Source organism: Plasmodium fragile, assembly GCF_000956335.1.
Source record: "Plasmodium fragile strain nilgiri unplaced genomic scaffold supercont1.44, whole genome shotgun sequence".
Lineage (NCBI taxonomy): Eukaryota > Apicomplexa > Aconoidasida > Haemosporida > Plasmodiidae > Plasmodium > Plasmodium fragile.
This window is the reverse complement of record NW_012192624.1, coordinates 195,940-217,709: the sequence shown is the minus strand read 5'-3', so window position 1 is coordinate 217,709 and position 21,770 is coordinate 195,940. Positions and strand designations below refer to the sequence as shown.

General features: G+C 41.4%; 5 protein-coding genes across 5 annotated transcripts; 3 read left to right on the top strand and 2 right to left on the bottom strand.

Annotated features, from left to right (window-relative positions):
* Positions 1-444: 444 nt before the first annotated feature.
* Positions 445-1,440, bottom strand: AK88_03710 (uncharacterized protein; the record flags this gene model as incomplete). The annotated part of the gene is made up of 1 exon (XM_012481320.1): positions 445-1,440. One exon carries the CDS (start codon positions 1,438-1,440, stop codon positions 445-447), a length of 996 nt encoding a protein of 331 aa, XP_012336743.1.
* A 7,643-nt stretch (positions 1,441-9,083) lies between these two features.
* Positions 9,084-13,265, top strand: AK88_03709 (uncharacterized protein; the record flags this gene model as incomplete). The annotated part of the gene is made up of 1 exon (XM_012481319.1): positions 9,084-13,265. The coding sequence occupies one exon, from the start codon at positions 9,084-9,086 to the stop codon at positions 13,263-13,265; it is 4,182 nt and encodes a 1,393-aa protein (XP_012336742.1).
* Positions 13,266-14,221: 956 nt separating this feature from the next.
* Positions 14,222-15,721, bottom strand: AK88_03708 (uncharacterized protein; the record flags this gene model as incomplete). The annotated part of the gene is made up of 1 exon (XM_012481318.1): positions 14,222-15,721. One exon carries the CDS (start codon positions 15,719-15,721, stop codon positions 14,222-14,224), a length of 1,500 nt encoding a protein of 499 aa, XP_012336741.1.
* Positions 15,722-16,510: 789 nt separating this feature from the next.
* Positions 16,511-17,254, top strand: AK88_03707 (uncharacterized protein; the record flags this gene model as incomplete). The annotated part of the gene is made up of 1 exon (XM_012481317.1): positions 16,511-17,254. One exon carries the CDS (start codon positions 16,511-16,513, stop codon positions 17,252-17,254), a length of 744 nt encoding a protein of 247 aa, XP_012336740.1.
* Positions 17,255-17,307: 53 nt separating this feature from the next.
* On the top strand, positions 17,308-20,835 carry AK88_03706 (uncharacterized protein; the record flags this gene model as incomplete). The annotated part of the gene is made up of 1 exon (XM_012481316.1): positions 17,308-20,835. The coding sequence occupies one exon, from the start codon at positions 17,308-17,310 to the stop codon at positions 20,833-20,835; it is 3,528 nt and encodes a 1,175-aa protein (XP_012336739.1).
* Positions 20,836-21,770: the final 935 nt, after the last annotated feature.

Genomic DNA, 21,770 nt, shown 5'->3' with positions numbered 1-21,770 from the left:
GGGTGCCACTGCTAGTGGTGTGGTGCATAACAAAATTGGCCAACGACTCATCGGATGGTGAACTGATGAACGGATGAACTCATCGGATGATCCTCGGTAATTGTGCTTGGGGGGGGGGGGAAGCCAGGCGAAGCGTCCCCCAGTCCGCAATGCGTGAAAAGGTAAGTCATCGTTTCGGCTTCTTAACACATTCCATGTCTCCATAAAATACTACACAAGGCGCTTTATTTAAAGTCCGCCTTTTTCCTCTTCCAAATAACAATATGAGAATCGTTTTCTTATGTTATACATCCTGCGAATCTAGATCCGTGGACCTGCACAAAAACGTGTATATATATATGTGCACAAGTTCAACATAAGGTAAACATCCTTGCACCCCCACTGCCCCATTATATATATATATATATATGTGTATATATATATTTATTTACAAAAATTGTTACATCATCTATTTAGTGCTCTAAGCCCAGAGATGGGGACACCACCTGCATATCCCATATCACTATGCGAACCTAAGCCATATCCTCGGCTCCCGCTAGAAGAAGAGCTATAATGTCGAGTAGAGCTGCCAATGCCTTGCGAATAATCGTTATACCTAGAGTAACTAGATGTACTTGGTCCATCTGAAAAATTCGAAGACGAACCAACACCACTTGGGGAGGCATCTTTATTTCCAACTGTTGGGTATTTTGTAGGGATAATTAGAGGTTCTATATCTGAATCTAAAGTTTTGAACAATCTGTCCTGTCCATATATACCTATATCTCTTCTGCTGTCATAAAACAAATTTAAACTGGAGTCACCACTTCCGCTGTTCATGGAATTAGAAGGTCCACTTTGAACTGGGTCACTAAGTGGGGAGTCATCCAAGGCATCTTCCAACATCAGAGGTCGGTACTCATTATCATCCAAATTTTGTCTAAATATAGAATCAGGGAAGTCACCTGATTTTAAACCTGGTCCATTATTGGTATTATCGGATACGTTGCCAATACTTGAAAGATCCCTATTACTAAAGTTCTGTGTGCCTAATCCTGCATAGCTGGGTTGGACGCTCACCTTGGTTATAATCTCTTCGCTATCCCCTTTAATCTCAATATTGGCATCCTCAGATTTATTCAACAGTGTATCCTGTTCTTCTGTTGTCTTGTTTTCTGACTTTTCAATTTCCTGTACGTTTTCTGATTTTTTTTTTTTCTCATTAATGTACATTCCTAGGCCTACTCCACCTGCTATGGCTGTTGCTAGTGCCACAATGGAGCCTATGGAATACAAGGCCATTTTCTTCTTCTTGTTTTTCTTCTTCTGCAGTTCCTGGTCAATCGACTTTAATGAATCCACTGAAGCCGCATTGACGTACCTCCTTTGCGCCAGACATGGTGTGAAATAGTACAATACGACAAGCGATTGGAAGATAAAAAAAGCGTTGGATACTTTCATTATGGGAAGGGGGTGGAGATATGAAATTTGAATTTGGTGTGGGTATAATCTTTTTAAAGGCACTGGCGGATAAATGTGCGAGGGGAAAGTGCGTGCAAATTTCGCATACGCGGCTGCGAGTGTTTTTTTTTGTGCACGTATATATGTAAAAAGAGAAAAACCCTAGGAGAATTTAAAACTGGTACCACTCATAAATTATAATTAGGGAATTTTTTTTTTTTTTTTTTTATGAGCAATTAAAAAAGGTGAATTTTTATTATTTTTTTATTTTATTTTTTTTTTGTTTCGTTGACTCTTCCGATTACAGTGATAATATTGTCACGGCGCCGTTTTGTAAAATGCTGCAATTGTGTTATTTCCCCGTGTTTTGCTCATTACAGTGTTGCTACACTTCACCTTTTTGCTCCTTGACCACTTTGCTCCTTCACCGCGCTGCTTATATTCACCCTTTTGCTCATATTTTAACCGTGTTGATTTACTTCCCCGTTTTGCTCTTTTTTTTTTTTCCCCCCTTTTATGGCGTTTATGTAATGTCCGGCGCACAAGTGCGTATGTTCCTCAAATATTTTTTTAACAGTTGCGAATACAACGATGGTAAAGTTTAAAACAGCATTTGCCATAATAAAACATAGGAAAAAAATAATAAAATAAAATATGAGCAGACAAGGAGAATTTTTTTTTTATATTTTTTTTTTTTTTTTCTCCTCAAGTGCCGAAATGTAAAATTAAATGAGTAAATTATTGCGACATGTGCTACTTCTTTAATTAATTTCTTTTCCCCAAAGTTTGTGTGCCGATAATGTTGGGGGAAAAAATGCATAAGGAAAGGTAAAAGTGTACACACAGGCGGGAAACATATATGTACATATGATCATTTTACACAAACTTGAGCATATGCTTGGTTGCCTTTAGAAGGGGTTGTTACACACTGCGAGTGGGAATGCTATTTTCTTTTTTTTTTTTTTTTTCCTCTCCATTTTTGTCTATACATTTACCACATTGGACGATGCTTATGATCCATTCCTGCCTCCGTAAGTTACATACACATGTGGGCCCGTAACTGCAAAGGGGTGGTCAAATGCGACGGACGCGCATGCGTTAAAAGGTGTATTTTTTTTATTTCCCCTTTTTGATGTATCGCCTGAACACATGTGCACCCTGCAGGGGCCGGAGGTACCGAATGGGGTTTATAGGCCCCGTAATCGGGTGGGGTCCGGGTTGGCAGTTGGGCTGCGGAACGTTGCCGGGGAGTAATTGTACGCGCGTTAAACCAAAATGGAAACAAAATTAAATTAAAGCGACAGGACGGCATATGCCAATAACAATACAAGTACACGTGTACAAGCGTGTAAGCGTATGACCATTCATAATTATTTACATCCTTCATCTTTGACAAATTTTGAGTGTATGTCTACTTGAAGGGATAATCGTTTGGGAAAAAAAAAAAAAAAAAAAAAAAAAAACTGACGCTGCAAAGCTAAACTTAACAAATTTGTTCCCCCGTTGTTGACTCCCCTCCATGGCACAGTGCGCTTTTTTTTTGTTTGTTTTACTCCGGGGCGACGTGCCGTTGTGAAGTTGACCTGCGCATGGCAATATGCGCGGTCAAGTTAACTGGCGCCACGACATTACACACGTGTATACATATGTATATAATTATATATGTGCAAGCGTAAAATGCTGAAGGGAAAAATCCCCATCGGCTCTCTTTCCATCCCCGTGTCGTAAATCCCATGCAACATCCCACTAACTGGACAAAACATGAGATAAAAAAAAAAAAATTACTTCCCTTGTCATGTAACCGTTCGGTCGTTTTCAAATTTTGCCAATTTTGACATGACCAAAGGGACGAAGATTTGACAATATGTCTTCTTCGCAATAGTGACGATTAAGCTGATTTGTTTAATTCATTTATTTTATATATATATATTTTTTTCTTCCTTTCCAACCCCAGTTGGCCACTCAAAAAAGGGGCAACTACTGCGCCCAACATGGGAGACAATTTGTACTTTTAAAAATATCACTCCAATGGTGAACTACGAAAATGCTCACATGGCCAACCAGGCGCCATACTACTATATGAGTGTAGCGGTAGCAACTGTTCAGCCCATGAACTTCTTCACCAAAGGGAAATACGCAACGGAGGTTGTTGGCTAAAATATTTTGTTCATCTCATGTCGTTAAGCTTCCTTCCGTCTGAAGCATTATTTGATAAGCGTCCATTTTAAAGTGATGTCGAACGTAAAATTGTCACAGTAAGCGGGGGAGGTAACAAATGCGTGAAGAACATATTGGATACCCCATCACGCATTATGCACATATGATAATCGTTTTTAATCACGTACAGACCCGTGCTAAAAGAGAACTCCACGGAACGCATGGGTCAAAAAGCGTTTAGACGAGTGATGTGAACGATACGCCAAATTTCACAAACGCGCTGCTACTACGCGATGGTTATATTTTGTTCTCATGCTTTTCTTTGTTCATTTATATTCTTCCTCAATTAAGCGTGCACATTTCGGAATACCCATGAGGGGGACAAAAATTATGTGAGTTGCAAAAACGTAAGACTTTTCGAATATTTTCCCTGTGGTTAATTTTTCCTTTGTACTCTCAAAAGTGGACAATCCAGTCGCCCACATTTATGTACACATTTGTATAGCACGTAATGAATTCATTTTAATACTTTTTTTTTTTTTTTTTCCTTTCTTCCCCTTTTGTGTGTGAATTGTTACGAACGGAAACAACACTCTTTTTGTGCGTAGCTCGAAGATGGTACAAAAGAATGCATACGTGCGCTTCTCCGTGCGAGTCGGTTATCTTAAGAGGGGATAGGGAAAAGAGTAACACTCCATCCTTTGGATAGTTACCGTAATGCTTGTCAAAATGGGCAAGTACAAAAAAGAAGCCTTTAACAGGGTATATTCTTCCCCTCCCCATACATACGCCATAATATACACATAATCTTGTCCTCCCCACGAAATGGAAAAAAAACACACATTGCATTATGATCAATGACTATCCTTCGCGTACGTATTCTTGTCGAATACACCAACACGAACAAATGCACATCTGTACATTTGAGAGTAGAATGGAAAGGGAAGATATTGCAGAAGAAAAAAAAAAAAAAGAAAAAATTGTAAAGTGAGAATTCTTTGCACCCCATGCGACGTTACACTACCTATACATGAAAATCGCCTCTTTCCCATTCAACCAAACTAGCGTGACGAAAAAAAGGTGCCCCCTAAGATGTGTTCTTTCACTGGAGTGTTCCCCCACTGCCTCTCTTCTCCCTTAACCAATTTGTTCATTTTGTAACAAGTGCAGTGTTTATATACATATGCGTGGGGAAGCGCCGTTTAAGAAAACAAAACTTTGTACTTTCACTTTTCGTGTGGGTTTATTCCTTCACCGAATATGCATAGAGCCTTCGCGCGCCGCTCAGTAGGTGTACATAGAGTACACATGTGTACATACGTACAAACATAAATGCGCTGATTTATACATGCCTACATCTACATGCACCTTCGTCCTTTTGACGCCACGGTAGAGGGTTGACCTTTCCCTCCCCTGCCCTCTCTTTTTATAATAAGCCCCATGGGGAAGGGGACAACAGGATGCACAAATTGCGTACACGCGGGACAAGTCGAATACGTGGTGACTGATTTCACTCTTCGGGGGAGAAAGCATAAAAATGTAGCAAATGGGGGTAATTCGAACGGAAAGAAAAGTGAAAACAACAGGGGGGGAAAGCCTGAACAGCGTTGGCGGCATAACTATATATATTATATTAAGAAAGAATCAACCCTTTTGCGCTGTCGGAACGATGCATACACAAATATATAAAAAGTGTATGTTCGTGCTCTCAGGCATGAGCACTTTCAGAAGTACCCATACTTCTATGCACCCCCCCCCCCCCCTTTACACTACACGTCGCACACAACGGAAAGGTAGGACATTTTATTTTACATACATGTGAGTATGGCCTCGAGGTGCATGTGGCCATTCACCCCATGAGCAAAAGGTCCTTGCTATGTAGATACCCCTAGTCGTCCATGCCTTTGCATGTTCGCTGACTCCCAGGGGGGGAGCACAGTATGCTATATTCATCCTTCCTCTTTTTTTCCTGCGCCATTATGTGTGATGCATGCGATGAATCGCCCTCACCCCCACCCCTTATGAGCAGAGCATTGTGCCTGTTCGAATGTGGGAACTTGGCGACGTGGCTAAGCAAAGTCGGTCATGTTGGGTTCGTAAACTGTGATAGTGGGCGCTGTGCAACATGTGGAAAGTGTTCATTTCTCGTGTTGGCCAAGCACCATCGCGCGTTGGGTATATCTATATAAATAAATATATATAAATATATATAAATATATATAAATATGCATAAATATTTATATATATATATACATAGAAGAAATGTAATACAATACCATCGCATCACGCCCACATTATTTATTTGGGCATTTCTTCCCAACCCGGGGGAGAAAATCCCCGCGTCATCGCGAACTGTTCATAGGGAGGTACGTACATTTTTTTTTTTGCTACGAAAAAATACGTGAAGCGTGCATAAAAAAAGTGAGGGATGCGTCATATGAACAAGGGAGCACAATTGAATGTGGGCAGTGCGCATACGCAGCGCGGTGGGTTAAAAAAAAAAAATTTTAATTTAAAAAAAATTGCCTGCACAAGGGTAACAAATAAAATGCGCAAATGCGCAAAATAGCAATTCGCATATGTTTAGCAATTTGGTACATTTAAAAAATCAACGCAAATTTTAACATGCTATATGAAGTACAAATTATTCAAACCACTTAAAACCAATTAACCAATCCCAAACAAACCAACCCGCGCAAGCGAACTTATAATGAAACCCCTCAAAAAACTTTTGACCATACAAAAAAGCTATACAAGGAAAAATTTATAATTTTAAACTTTCCTACAGTTGAAAATTTTATGCCCCCACAAAGAGTAAATAAAAAAACTTCGAACGTTTTTTTTATGCTCCTGTGAAGCTATATTTTCTCACTAGCTATTGTATATATACTGCAAAGGCGTATAAAAAACAGCCACTCGCATTTCGAAATTTTGACCAGGCGTTTAAAAGTACTATCAGATTTACCAAAGAAAACGAATTGACACAAACGAACATTTTTTTTATGTCGTTTAAAACCGTCCCACGTTGCCCACGCTACCAATGTATTGTATGTGATATCACGTACTCGATTGCATACCAACGTTGTTTCATACATTAATGCTCAGTTAAATTAAGCTCAGCATTTTTTACCAAAGAGGAATTTTGCAAAGAGCAGAATTAAGAAAAAAAAAAAAAAAAAAAGGAAAAAAAAACAGCTATTCAGTGCGTCCTCGCAGGATTCAGATCTTATAAGAAACACATATCCATTTTTTACGTACCCATTTTATGAGCCAAAAGGTTCGTACCGCATATCAATAGTGAACAGACAAATCAGTGAAACCAAAATCATTTTCGCGCCATCGGCCACCCCTGAAAAGATCAGCTGCCGTATTATTGTTAAGTCATATATTTCCCCCCCCAAAAGTGTGGAAAGTCTTTTGTCACCGCAATAACTGCCACCCACGTGTGAATGCACATTATAAAAGGGAATCGCCCCCGTTCCCCCACAAACCGACCCACAACTGTAACCTAAAACGCAAAGCAACTGCACAGCGAAATAGACAAAGGACCTACAAGTTATGCACACACATATACATGCATGCCTCCTCGCATATGTATATGTACCCCCTATGACACACTCAGATCAAAATACACCCCAATGAGAGGATTCACTCTTCCTATGAATATATATATATAAATTTATGTTACTATGATTTTCAATAAATCAGTATTTCGAAGAAACCAACAGAAACGAAGAATCAGGTTGATCATCTTTGCCTGTTCCAATGTCAATGAGGGAATTCCCTAGCATATGTTTAATGCATAAGTCGACACACAAACGAAAGAGGACTCTTTCTGATCCAGGCGTCATACATAAATATAAAGGCACATTTGTATATTAACACAAATACAAATACATATATATACAGACTTATCATTCACCCGTTTTGCAAAGTCCTACCCTGGGGTCCCCGCTCCGATTGACGTAGTGTTTTTTTATATGCATAGTGCTAATATAGCGAAATCCCTACTAAGACAAGGAAGGCAGAGAAGGAAAGCCCCCCTCGGCTGGCCACCACCCTACGCGCGCTTTACATAGCACCCCCGTGGTACCCCCCCCCACCCACCCACCAACCCGACCCTCCCCCATATTTAATAGAAGCACAGCCATTTGTAATGTGTCTTGCTTGTGGGTAGCAGAGGAGAGTAGGAAAAAACGGACAACAGGAGAATTGGACCATAGCTGACGCTGGGAAGCGAAGAGGCTAAAAAAGTGGAAGAGGAGACAAGTGAAAAAAAAAAAAAAAAAGTGACAGGTGAACAAGTAACAAAAATAACAGAGGATAGGCGAGGAAGTAGCAAAAAATAACAAGTGAAGGGGCAACAGGAAACAGGTGCGTGTCCCCCACCACAAATCAATCATGAGCTAACACATGCAAGAAGGAGGAAACACACAACACAGTTCATGTAGACAGGGAGAGATAAAAAAAAAAAAAAAAAACTGACCAAGTAGTGCACAACTCATATCCCCCCACACCCAAATATACGGTTATATAAATGCGTGTTAAAGTATTTTGTAATCCCAACTCTGATAGCAACAGTCAAACAGTAAATAAACATCATGTATCGATGCACACGCCAAGGAGAAAAAAGGAATCCACGTAGCGCAAGAAGTTGAAGAGTACCCCCTCCAACGATACCCCATTTTGTGTATATTACAGGGCGTTTTTTTTTTTTTCCTTCTTCTTTTTTTTAGCCAATATATATATATAATTATTATTTATACTGTCCGTTGTAGTGCGCGTTTCCACCACGAAAAGGATACCCCCTTAAAGAAGATATTACCACGCAAAAACGTTACATGTGCATATGTAATTATCCCAGCACATGCACACACCACGTCGCATGTTGGGCTCACGAAGGCAAAGAAATTCAAGAGAAAGCACCCCGTCCGCGCCCCATTTGGGAAAAATAAAACTCGCCGCGATAAGATACATATATAGAAGAATGTACAATTTGCTATAGCCTCAAGTAAATTTTTGCTCCACGATACTTTTTTTTTTTTTTTTTTTCCCTGTTATATAATCTGCCTCTGTTGCAGCGTCTCAGCGCTGTATATATGCCCCATCTCCCTTGCCATTACAAGTTGATGCACTAAAAAGAATAAATAAAAAAGAAGAAGAACGAGAAGAGGACAGTTTTTGTCAAGTACGCAAAATTGGCGCATATATTTTCACCTTTCTGAGGAGGGACTTCCCCGAATTGAAGCAGCGAAGAACAGAAAAGGACGTTGTTTCCCCTCAAAAGGATACCCATTGGATGTCTCCACCAGAAGCAGCAGCAACACCACCCCTCTGAATAAGACAGCCCCTACATAGTAGACGTTAACTTAGCCAGAGTATATTTTGTATAGTTGCAAGCGTGAACGCACCGCGCATTTTCCCGACCACACGAAAAATTTGAGAATTGCTAATAACACACGTGTATATATTTTCTGTTGACCAAAATGAACGTCTTCGAAGGAATCGAAAAGAGAGTTATAATTAAGCTGAGGAAGGAATGCTTTGAAAAGGAGAAAAATATTTCATCCCTACTAGACATCTCCAGAGAATTATGGGAGGAGAAACTCAAATTTATCGGGTGCAGCATCGTGTCAGAAATAGAAGAAGATGTGCAAGCACCAGAAGAAGAAAGATGCAGAGTGTACCTCCTCTCTGAAAGCTCCCTCTTTATCTACAAAGATATGGTGTTTATAAAAACTTGTGGAAAAACAAAAGTATTATTTTTCATTCCCTTTTTGGTCGATTTGTTAATACTGAAATTTACGAATAAATATGCTTTGAAGACCGATGGAATATACGACGAAAATTTTCTTGCCAAAAATGATTTGACCGACGTTGTTGCTTTTATTGGGGACCATTTCGAATACGCATTCTTCACACATATGAATTATCAGAACAAAACGAAGGATGGCTACTACGAGCAAGAGTACCCACACAAGTCCATTGAGGATGAAAAAATATTTTTCCAATTTTTCTTCAAGAATTTTCAGTTTGCCAACACCCCCCTGCCGCATGGGAGAAATCACTACATCTTCTTTGCGCAGGTCAGTGAGGTACAGAGCAGTACTGCTAATGGATCTACGAACGCAGCAGTCCACTTCCCCTCAAGCGCTCAAAAGTTCTGCTCAGAAATGCACTTATTTGGAATCAACAAATACAGCGACAAGGCGAAGTTCCATGAAGTGTATTTGAATAAGGACTCCTTAGACATATTTCTACCCAGAGGGGAAACACAAAAGGTTTATGAAGAGCATGAAAAAACGGACATATGCTGTAGCGAGAATTCTTATGATTACGCAGAGTGCTCTTCGAAAAGTACAACGAACACGAGTACCAGGTACAAGGACACGGTGAGTCCATTTAAACATGTTGAGGATATGGGCTACTATGGACATATGCGCAAAGAAGCGTTTTCCAACTTCCACTTGAAAATCACCGACATGGGTGACAAGAATTTGAATGAAGCCGTTAGTGAGGACACCGCGTCGTACAGAAATGAGGAATTCGCTCTGGGGGGCAGCAGTCACAACAGGGGAAGCAGCATCACCATTGCAAGCGCGATGACAACCGTGACGGACGATCAGAAGCTACTCCTCCCGCCAACCCTGAACGAGAACAAATACGCGCAGGGCGAATTGCACCCCTTGGATGGAAGAAGTCGAGGAGATGTTAAAGTTGAACAAAAGAGGGAAAGCAACCCCGGAAGCAACGGATACATAAACGAATTTTACCTTCCAAATGAATCCATGGCAAAGGACAAAGAGGTAAGAAGTGGACACGATGTCTTCGCCACATCATCTCAGTGTAGCTCCAACGGCAGTAATGTAATTCACTTAAGGAATGCCTATTCCAGTTTGAACAATTGTAGCGCCTTAGATAACTGTCTCAAACTGGGCGGTACAGAACTATCCTCCGCTGCCTCATCACCGAGGAGTACCCGACACATGAAACACGTGGACAGTGGAAAGCCCCAGGTGTGCGTAAAGAAATTAGATACAAATTTGTATGAATGCTCACACGTACAAAATAACAAGGAGAAATTTCTATACAACGAATTTTATTTTACGCCATGTGGTTATTCATGCAATGTCTCACACAAGAACAACTACTACTGTGTTCATTACTCTCCGGAAGATTTGGTGTCGTACGTCTCGATTGAACTTTCAAGTACCTTGAGGAGCGACAGCTTTGTCAGATTTATGGCTAACCAACTCAGTTTTTACGGAGCAAAGGTGCTTTACGTGGTGAATTATCATTACGATTTTGAAGGAAGCGGTATTGGAAATCGTCTTGGAGGAGTATCTTCCCCCACCTCAGAGGCCACAATCCTACACAGAAATATGTGCAACAACATTGTACTGAACAACGAACAATATTACGCTATCCTTTGCATGAAGGAACTCACAATAGGATTTCTCAAAATACAGTATTTTGTATACGAGTTGAAAAGTGTTAGCGACGTTAGGGGAATCAATCTCTCTGTCCCAAGTGAAACAAGCAAGCAAATTGGAAATAACTTCGTTGTCACTCCTCTACCCAATCACGCAATAAATGACATGTACACATATAGCTACCTATTCTGCAAGCACAACAGAGTGATGGTGGTGGATATAGGTACAGAATGTGAGGATAACACTGGATGCTTGGAGCCGAGCACCCCCTGCAGGAATAGTGAAACCACCTCGTGTAGAAATTTCTCAGAAGATTCGCTCATGATGAACGAAGGGGGTTCAAACGAACGTGACGGAGACTGTAACGGAAGAAGGACGGCACTTAACTCCACACGCGGGTTGGACAGCACCGCGAACAATGCAGACCATGGAAAGGGCGCATCCCCAACCGGCGCAGTACAAATAACGCAAACGAATGAAGAAGAGTGCCCAGAAGAAAAACATAAAGAAGAAATGATAAACTACTATCGCAAAAACAAAATCGAAATGTTCACGCTGAGTACAATTCTAAATGAAGACATAGACACATCAGTTGTATGTATAAATTTACAAAAAATACTTGCACAGTACATTCGATTTAAAAAAAACCTTCCAAGTGTAACTCCATTCTATTCTGTTAAAAGTAATAATGATGATGTAGTGCTTAAATTCTTATATGGACTGAATTGCAATTTTGATTGTGCATCTGTTGGGGAAGTAAAAAAATTAACAACGCTGCTTCCGGATATCGCCAGAGAAAGAATCATTTATGCTAACACTATAAAAAGTATTAACTCGCTCATATTTGCAAGAAATGAAAATATAAATCTGTGTACATTTGACAATATTGAAGAGTTGAAGAAAATCCTCAAATATCATCCCAAGTGTTCTCTACTACTGCGCATCAACGTGGATTTTAAAAATTACAAATCATATATGTCTTCCAAGTATGGAGCCAATGAACACGAATGGGAAAACATACTCGCCTTTGGAAGAAAACATAATTTAAATATCGTAGGGGTCTCTTTTCATGTTGGCAGCAATACAAAGAATCTCTTCGATTATTGTCAAGCCATTAAATTGTCTAGGGATGTGTGGAACATGAGTAAAAAAATGGGATACAATTTTCAAATTTTAAACCTCGGGGGAGGATACCCAGAAGAATTAGAATACGACAATGCTAAGAAAAATGAAAAGAACAAATATTGCACCTTGAATACATCGGAGCTAAAGAAAGATATACAGAGCTTCCTTAATGAAAAGTGCGTGATGAAAACAAAGTATAACTTTTACAACTTTGAGAAAATTGCCCTTGCTATTAATATGTCCATCGAACACTATTTTAAAGATATAAAGTCCAAACTCAGAATCATTTGTGAACCTGGAAGATATATGGTTGCTGCTTCGTGCACTTTGGCTGTTAAGGTTATTGGCAAGAGGCACCCCACGTTCCACCCAATTAGACTCAGAGACATGAAAGGAGTTGATCCGCTTAATTTTGCCAAGGGGGGCGCGCAACCAGAAGGGGGAGATAGCGCAGAAGCGAACAAAGGCGAGGGAGACGTCGATGAAGCGATCACCGGTGAGGGGGTCATCGGTGAGGGGTACAGCAATCATGTGAACAGCAGTGAATGGGGAAAGACGACAAACCAAGTGCAGGAGGGGGTAAACGGAGGTGCCACGAATGAGGGGGAAGGCTCGAACAACGCAGAAAAGGGTAAGAACGCGGAGGACCTGCTGCTCCTCAGCCACACCACCCTTACCTGCAACGACAATTCCAAGTTAGGAAATATAACAAACATAAAGAGAAAGGTGGTCAGCATTAACGACAATAGGTACAACTACTACTCTTACTACGTCAGCGATAGCATATATGGCTGCTTCAGTGGTATTATATTTGACGAGTACAATAGAGCCCCAGTGTATGTAATTCGGAACCAAGGAGATAGCAATAATACTCCATGTGAAGATTTGGTAACTTCCCCTCTGTATCTAGCAAACATATTTGGACAATCCTGTGATGGGTTAGATATGATCACATCCATTACATACCTACCAGAATGCTATATTAACGACTGGGTCATATATGAATATGCAGGAGCATATACATTTGTTAGCTCTTCCAAGTTTAATGGTTTCAATAAATGCCAGAAAGTGTATATTTTCCCGAAGAGCTCCTTTTCCTTTCTCAAGTGATGGTTCCGCTCCGGGCGCGTGGAGAAAAATGAGAGTGCTGTTGTGCTGCTTTCTGTGGGGGAGAGCCACACGGATGTACGGAATGGCCACCGGAGAGGGATTCGGAATCCTCATCTTCAGGACAGGCCAAGCCATACGAAGCGATGTGAAGCGAAGCGAGATAAGAGGGGCAAGTGAAAAAAAAAAAACAGCAAAAAAGAGAGAAATAAAAATAGCATAATGTGAAATGCAAAAAAATAGCATAATGTGAAATGCAAAAAAATAGCATATTTTAAAAGGCAAAAAAATAGGATATTTCAAAATGAAAAAAAATAGCATATGAGACACATAACAATGACACACTCCCCAAATTACCTTTAAAAAAAATTAACAGCAATTACCTGTGAGCACACACACGTACATACTTGTGCGTTGGGTGTTGCCTTTATTTTTTAAATTCACTGCATTTGTGTACAGCGGCAGGATGTGACAACTTCGATGAAACAGTCGTGTGAAACTTCACCCAATGTAATTGCAAAATGGAAACAGCTTTAAGTTTATGTATAGTTACAAGTGTTAATCTGCATGGCAGAAATAGGACAAAGGGGTGGAAGCGACCGGTAAAAATGTAACACCGACGCTGGCACCACGGAAGCAGCGTATAAGCTCATTTGCTCATCCGCTGAACTGTGCCCGCTCCTGTCCCCCACCCTTCGGGCGATAGAAAAAAAAGCCCATTTTGTTTTTTTTCCTTCGTCTCACCAGAGACGGTGCATCTTACCCGTTTATGCCGCTCTGCATGCCTCTTTAATTAAATAACTGAACTAAATGACAATTCAAATGAAAAAACTGTATCAATTTCTTTAAAAAAAAATTAAAAAAAATAAAAGCGAACCACGGGGGACCGTTGTAGGGAGAGAATACATATTCACGTTGCTATCCACATCTGAATGGAATGGCAACGCCGCCTTTTCCCTTCACGTATCAACCGGGACGGCCCCATTTTTCACGCGCTTCGGCCGCTGCCGCAACTTAAAATTGAAGTGCCTTCCGTGCGAATGCACAGAGGGTTTCTTGCGCTGGGTGCCTTCCCCCAGGCTCAAATTGATGGACCGCTGCTTCTCCGTCACAGAACTCGACTCCTGCACGTCGGAGTAACGCTGTGGAGCGGTATACCCATCTTCTTCGCTGACCCCGTACGACATGCCCTCGTCTAGGTAGGAATCCTCACCATTGGGTTGGTCTACGAGTCGATCGCTTGACGTGTCCACTTCCGCCGCGCCAGCACCCTCGAGGGGGTCCCGAGTGAAGATATACTTGCGCCCCTTCTGGTAAGAGACTGGCTTGGTCATTTTGTCCCGGTTGACAGCCAACCCCCCCCGACTAATTACAAACCTATGAATGGCCTTCTCAATAAAGGTATAATTTTTAACATCATGTTCTTGCATGAGTTGGTATAGCATAATGAGTTGGTAAGCCAGGGGTCTCTTAGCAGACCTTGAAGGATACTCATACACATGTGATGCACACCATTTGCTAAGTGCAATAAGAAAGTTATTTTTTACGTACTGTTTGGAAACGAGGAAATTTAAACAAACGAAGGGATCTTCCAACTGATTAACATCCTTATCACCCTGGAAATTATCAATACGCTTCAAAAATTCATCAAGTAAATCTTTTTCATATACCTCCCAACTGTATTTAAGTAGCTTCACTTTTTTCATAAGATCGAACAGCTCCTGTGTGGTTAATAATTTTAATTCCTTCTGCTGTTTCTCATCGAGGACGTAATAAATGACATCGTCATGAACATCCAATCGTCGCAGACACCCCACAATGCAACACAGGTTGCTATAGTCGAACAAGTTTACATTTTTTACCATGGATTTACATAAAGTCCTCATGAGGTCCACATTGGAAATATTTAAGCTTGCAAAACAGACCAGCAAATCTACATACTCCTGTGGATAAAATTTCCAACAGTATCTAACAATGGCATGAAAAACTTGAACAAATAATACCCGTGGAAATAAATTCGCTTTGCAGTATAAATTAATTAGGAGGATGAAGTGTCTGGGCTCCATATGATTTATTTGCTTTACAAAGACATGAGCAAATGTTTTGTATAAGTTATCATCTGCCAGGTTCATTTTTTCAAACGAGCTCAGCAGCAACAGTGCGTCGAAATATTTAAACTCATCACATCTGTCAATAGCATGTCGCGATATCTCACTCCACAAAACGACGTCTTGTATTCTTTTGTTACTGCAGTTCTCTGAGAGTACTCTCAATTCCTGGCTCTTCATTTCTTTTATGTGTCTGTAGTTACTTTCCAGTATGATTTTTCTGGTCAGCTCATCGGGTGGGGTACTTGACCCGAACAGCCTCCGCTGCTCTGCGGGGGGTGGCAACCACTTCCGGGGGACTTTCCACCCATTCGGCGTCAACCTCACAATCGATTTTGCCCACCCGATCATTTTTTTTTTTTTTTTTTTTTTTTTTTGTGCCCACTTGTGAGGCGGCAACGTCCAACTGATAATTTCCAAAGGGGCATCTGCGGCGATGCATTCGACTTGCAACCTTAACAGAAGCTCAGCAAAAAAAAAAAAAAAATGCTAAGTCATCTATCACCCCGAAGGCATTACATTACATTTATGTTAACCATTTTGTTTTTTTTTTGTGTGTGTATTGTCGTACTAGCTTTTCCGGCGCTTTCCACTGGTGTGTGTCCCAAAGAACGATCAGCGATTTTCTCTCATGCACTGCGTGCGTGAGTTGCTCGCTTAGTAAAAATAACTGTGCCCTGCAGGTGACTCGGTCGAACGAATTGAAACAGTTGCACTTTTGCGCCACATCACTTGCGCGCAAATAGATCGGCGGTAGCCCCTTCACTGGATCCTTCCGCCCAAACAAAGCATACATAATATGTATATATATGTTTGGTATTTTTTTTTTTTTTCCGTTGTTTATCCCTTTTTTTGCTCCCCACCCCGGTGCGTTTTATAATCCTGGTGCATTTCTCCAGAGGCGACGCCATTATTAGCCAAGCGCGGGGCGACTTGTACATGGCAAACAGCACCAAAAAAAAAAAAAAAAATAATAATAATTTTCTTTTCATAAAATACACACCATGTTGTCACTCAACGGGGGAGCAAATCTGGGTTAATAACAGAAGTCAGGCCAAAATTGAAAAACCTGCGTGGGCACTTGCCTTTGCAACGTCTTTGTCGCTCCATTGATCCGTCGCGAATCTGCGCCGTAGCATCATGGACCGCCTGCAAGATAAGCTGCGGCAGGAACGGACCAACGACCAGCCCATCCTCAACCGGTGTGACTTCGACATAGTTGAGAGATACGTGGATTCTTCGAGCGAGGAGGAAGGCGGTCTCCCCGATGAGCAACGTGGAGATGAGAAGCAACACGGTGCCGAAGAACAACAGCGTCATGAGGAACAATACCCAAGTTGCCGCACCAGCCAGACGGGCGACCCCCCGCGGCTCAGTTTCCCACCAGCCCTGCACCGCAGCCTGTTGAACTTGCAAAAAGACGACCTCCAGGAGAGGCTAAACCTGGGTAAAATTTATGGCGCGCTTGATGCGGAAACCGCTTCTAAAATTACCAAAAAAGCCCATCCTATTGATGGAAGGAGTCGTGAGGACGGAAATAGCCAACCAAACGGACGCGAACAGGTCAACCATGGCGATGTTGAGAGAAAAGGAGGGAAGAATGAAATGAAGGAAAAGCACAAATTGACCTTCCAACTAAACCAAAACGAAGTAGCAAAACTGCAGTGGACAAACCCAGTCAGCGATGAAGAAGTAAGAGAAATAAAAAGTTTTAGTGAAGTCAAATTACATCAAGTACGTTTCGATTTTGAAGGAAAATTAAGAATACAAATAAACGAAACTGAATTGAATAAAAAAAAAAAAAAAAAATATTCAATCATTTCGATGGACTATATCACCACAATGATGAACCACTTAATAGTGGGTACACATTTCCAGAACTGATTTTTCTGTGTCAAAGTTCGAATAGCAGTCAAGTCTGTATAGCTCTGAAAATTATGACCAACGTTTTTGTTAATTCGCATTTAAGAACTTTCTCCTTTGAAGAGAATTTAACATCCTACCTCTACCGTGACAAAAATGCCCTCCCGACAAAGGACAAATACTCCTTTGGGTTCACGTACAGAAGATTTTTCAACTACCTGAACAGTGACTTAAACCTATTTGACAAGCTCCTTTTCTTACTTAGGCACTGCAGGAATAAGAATATCGAATTGGGTTCTGTGCATTGCTTGGCTAGCTATACCTTCCCCAACAATGTTTGCGCTTTGAACGAAGACGTGGTGTTTGATTATTGGGGGGAACGAGACTCACCCGTTCTCACATTCGTTCACGACTACGAGGTGTTTTCCTACCTGGACTTTTTCAGCGACAGCGCCTTTCTGTTCGAAGGGTGTAATGTTTATTTTTACGACACGCGCAAGAGGGGGGAAGCTAAAGTACCTACTAACGAACACACCTGCGAATATGAGAATAAGTCTGATAAAGAATACGCAGAGGGGGGTAACTCCCCTGGTGAAGTGAAACTGGGGGGTGAGGAGACGGGGCACTCGCCAAACGAGTCCGAGCAGTGGGGAGGCAACGACTGGTCCAAGGTGGCCAGGAAGTTAGAAAAGGGAGAAGTAGCAGGGAAGGAGAAGGAAGACAAATCAAAAAGGGAAAAATGGTCAAAAGAACAAAACGTAATGATGACAAAAGTGCCCGTAGAGGAAGAGCTCATCGCTCACCTCAAACCGCTCAGCAGCACCACGGACGACCTACAAGAGATGCAGAAAATAAATCTTAAAATGGTATTGCTGAGGGACGTTGACGGGTACACATATGAGGATGTTCTCACCAACATAAGTACCATTCTACAAAACAATTTCGGCGTGGTCCAAGTGGAAAACAGTTGTGTATGCCTTTTAATAGGTCTGCTGTCCAGATGCAAGCAGCAAATAAACCTACTCACATGTACAGACCTCATAACGAACTTAGAAAAAATTTACGAATCGAAGATAATAGGAAGTGAATTGAACAAGGAGAGGGAAGATCGAGGAATAAACCAAGCGGATTATGTTGAAACAAATTTTACATACAATTTAATAACGCTGATAAAGTATGCGATCATATACAATTACGATAAGGACTTTTTAAAAAAATTTAAAGTCCTTTCCTTTTTGCTATTTTATAGAAGCCTTCCGTTTATTCGAAATGGTGGGGACAAAAAGGAGGTCTTTTTTTTGGGGAGCGAAATTTTGAAGGTATTTAGAGTATTACTCTTTTGCAACTTGTACACAGAACCGGTTGATTATTTTCATGACCTCATTAATTATGTACACAAAAGGGGCATCGATAATGATGATGGCATTTACAAAAAGTTTCTCTCACAAGTGTTTTTATATTTAGCCACTTACAATGTTTTGGGAGGGAATGTGGATTTGTCAGGATTCCTGTACACGAATAAAATTATGAACACGCTGCAGATGCAGGTGGGGGCTCTTTTTCGCCATGAAGAGGTGAAGGGGCAACCCGGCGTGACAGCGAAAAGAGGCGATAGGCAAAAAAACAAATGGGACTTGGCGCACCTGTGCAACCTCCAGTTAATTCATCAGTGTGGCGTTTACCTTTTTTCTGTTTTATGGTCCATGAGGAGGAAGCGCCTGATTGGAGAAAAGTATTTTGGCCACGAGCATGTGGAGGCACTGCTGAAAACGCTCCAGCAGCTGCTCCCAGCGGTCATCGATCAATTTAACGACTTGTTAGAAGCCTACACGGAGGAGCAGCAGAGGAGGCGGCAGACGGAGCAGCAGAAGGGGCAGCACAAGAACGCCGACTACCGGAACATCATCCAGAACATAATTCGCCGCATGACGGACGGCCCCGTCCCCTTCAACTACGTGATTTACAAAAACGAACTCGATTGGCATTTCTTCTTCGTCATTCTTCTCCAACTATTGCACACAATTTTGCTCATCGTCATGGAGCTCTCATTTCTTTTTCACCACAAAGGGAACCACACAACACTCATGTCTTTCAAACGCATTGCTCAAGATATTAGTACGTTTGAACAGGATACACTGATTCACTTCAAGAAGGACATTTTTTACGTGGAACATGTGCATGACTCGTATAGCCTTTTTTTACCACTCTCGTACCTTTTTTACAACGTTCACGCCCTTACGAGAGGAACACGCCTCATGTGTAATGAGACCGATGACTCCCATGAAGAAGACGCTGTGGAGGGGCTACTATACTCTTTGAGCTTTTGTTCATCCGTTCCGTTAAGCTACTTTTGTTTGAGGGCAATTTTCGCCACGCCCTTTGCAGGGTGTATCAGCCCAGGGGGAGAAACAGAGGGGGGCATTTCTTCTTCACAAAAATGTGATCTCGTCGAGCAGACTTCCTGTGACCAAATTAACTCCTCCCCAGATAGATCAAATGAGAGTAAGCAGAGAATAAACGAGGAGACCCCTCCAACCAATGGACACCACATGGACATCCCGAAGAACATAATACTTTTCCTAAGTAAATATGTACAAGGAAAATTTCTGCTTTACCACAGCAAGAAAAATATCTTCCTGCTTCTACTTAAAAATATATTTAGGGAATGTAATCGGAGATGCGGGGAACAGGAACGTGTAGAAATTGCCCACGAGGAGAAGACCGTGAAAAAAAAAGACGCACTTGTCCATTCCGTTTTCAAATTTTTACTGAACAAACACATCATCCATTTTATCGGAAAGCACATGGACGTATCCATTTTTTTTAAATACTTTATTCAAATTTTTATTGTCCATGAGGGAAAATGCATTGGGGATTCCCTGGGTGAGAAGATGGAAGTTTATACGCACTTGGTGCGCATAGCGGAGGAGTACATTTTTAAGCGGGTGACCTGTGCAGACAGCGAGGGGAAGCATCCCCTCCTTGTAGACGATGTACAACGCTTTGTTAGTGAATTTGGAAGGAACTATCCCCATAATGATGCTAACTGCGAAAGTGCTAATCGGCAGGATGGTCTTGGCGCAGACCCGCTGGATATACAGCTGGAGCGCTTGCTAGAAACAAATGGAAGAAGCATAAAAGCCTGCACTTGGCAAAAAAAAATACAGATCAGTTCCCAGCTAGCTGTTGCTATATTTGAAAAAATTATTGAATCTTTTAAAATGGCCTATTTTTTCAGCCCCCTGATGTTCGCAATTTTATTTTTCCTTTCGTCGACGTCATTTCCAGATGAGTGTCGAAATGTATTTTACGCCGATACAGATTTGTTAAAAATTTTGGCAAAAAATATTTTCATTCATTTTTCTGACAATGGAATGAAGTACGTCATTTTTACTACGTCCACATCTTATGGGAGGGAAGAAACAAATTTTTTAATTGACCTGACGCCATTTTTCCCGTCCATTTCTTCCCTCATGTTGGAAGACTCACATGCGGACTGCCTCCCTCCCAGTATGCACAGCTACTTCAAAACTCTACGTTCACAGTATCCCTACCCTAGTTTGTTACATTTCCTCTTTTACGTTAGTGCAAACGGGAGGTGAATCCCGCAACTTGGGAGATACACTGCAAAAAGAAAGGTGCGAAGATGAGCAGATTTCGCCCCTACCGTTTTGTCTTTTCCCCCACGTCCAATTTTTCGTTCCTTCATGAGAGAGATTTTTTCTCCTTCTCTCCCATCATGTCTGCATTTTTACTTTTTCTACATTTTGCAAACTCCAAAAATAAACACCTTTGTGACGGTTAAATGCGTCACTTGCGCACCACCAATTTGTGTACCATGTCTGACGCGGAACCGTAACTCGTAATTTTGTTGTAAAAAAAAAGAAATGCTTTTCCAAAAGGGGAGAAGAGACCAGGTGGTATAAACCACGGCGTCTACCCAACATGGAACACTTTACACAACGCACACTTTACAATTACCAGGGAGTTGTTATCCTCTCCCCCCACATATTATTACCACCAGTGTAGGTTTTCATTTTTACAACAGTTGGTAAGCTAATGAATGGCAATACTCCTGTCCCCACATGCTCATAATCCGTTGGCCTAACCAGAATGAATCCCCTCAGGGGTGCAAGTGACTTAACCGGTGAAGTACCACCATATGCGTCTGCTCCGCTTGCACAGAAGGGTGCCGCCACAGCTCCAAAAAAAAAAAAAAAAAAAAAAAAGGGAAAAGAAAAACTGACTCAGTGGGCTCCTTACACATGTTCACTTGTGCCCTTCTCCCTCTACAGTGGCATTTTCTCTACATGGGCCATACACCCATCAAATGCACAGCAAACGCGCAGCACTGTAAATCATAAAAAACGTGAGTTGTCGCTATGAACATTACAAACCATGCGCAAAAAGCAAACCCAAGAGAGGAGAACCTCCCGACCCCCCGTTCCCCCCTTGCGCTTGCGAACACATGGTGATGTATAGAAAACGAAAAATACCACGACTGTGAAATTTTAAGATAAAAAAGTATAGGGCACAA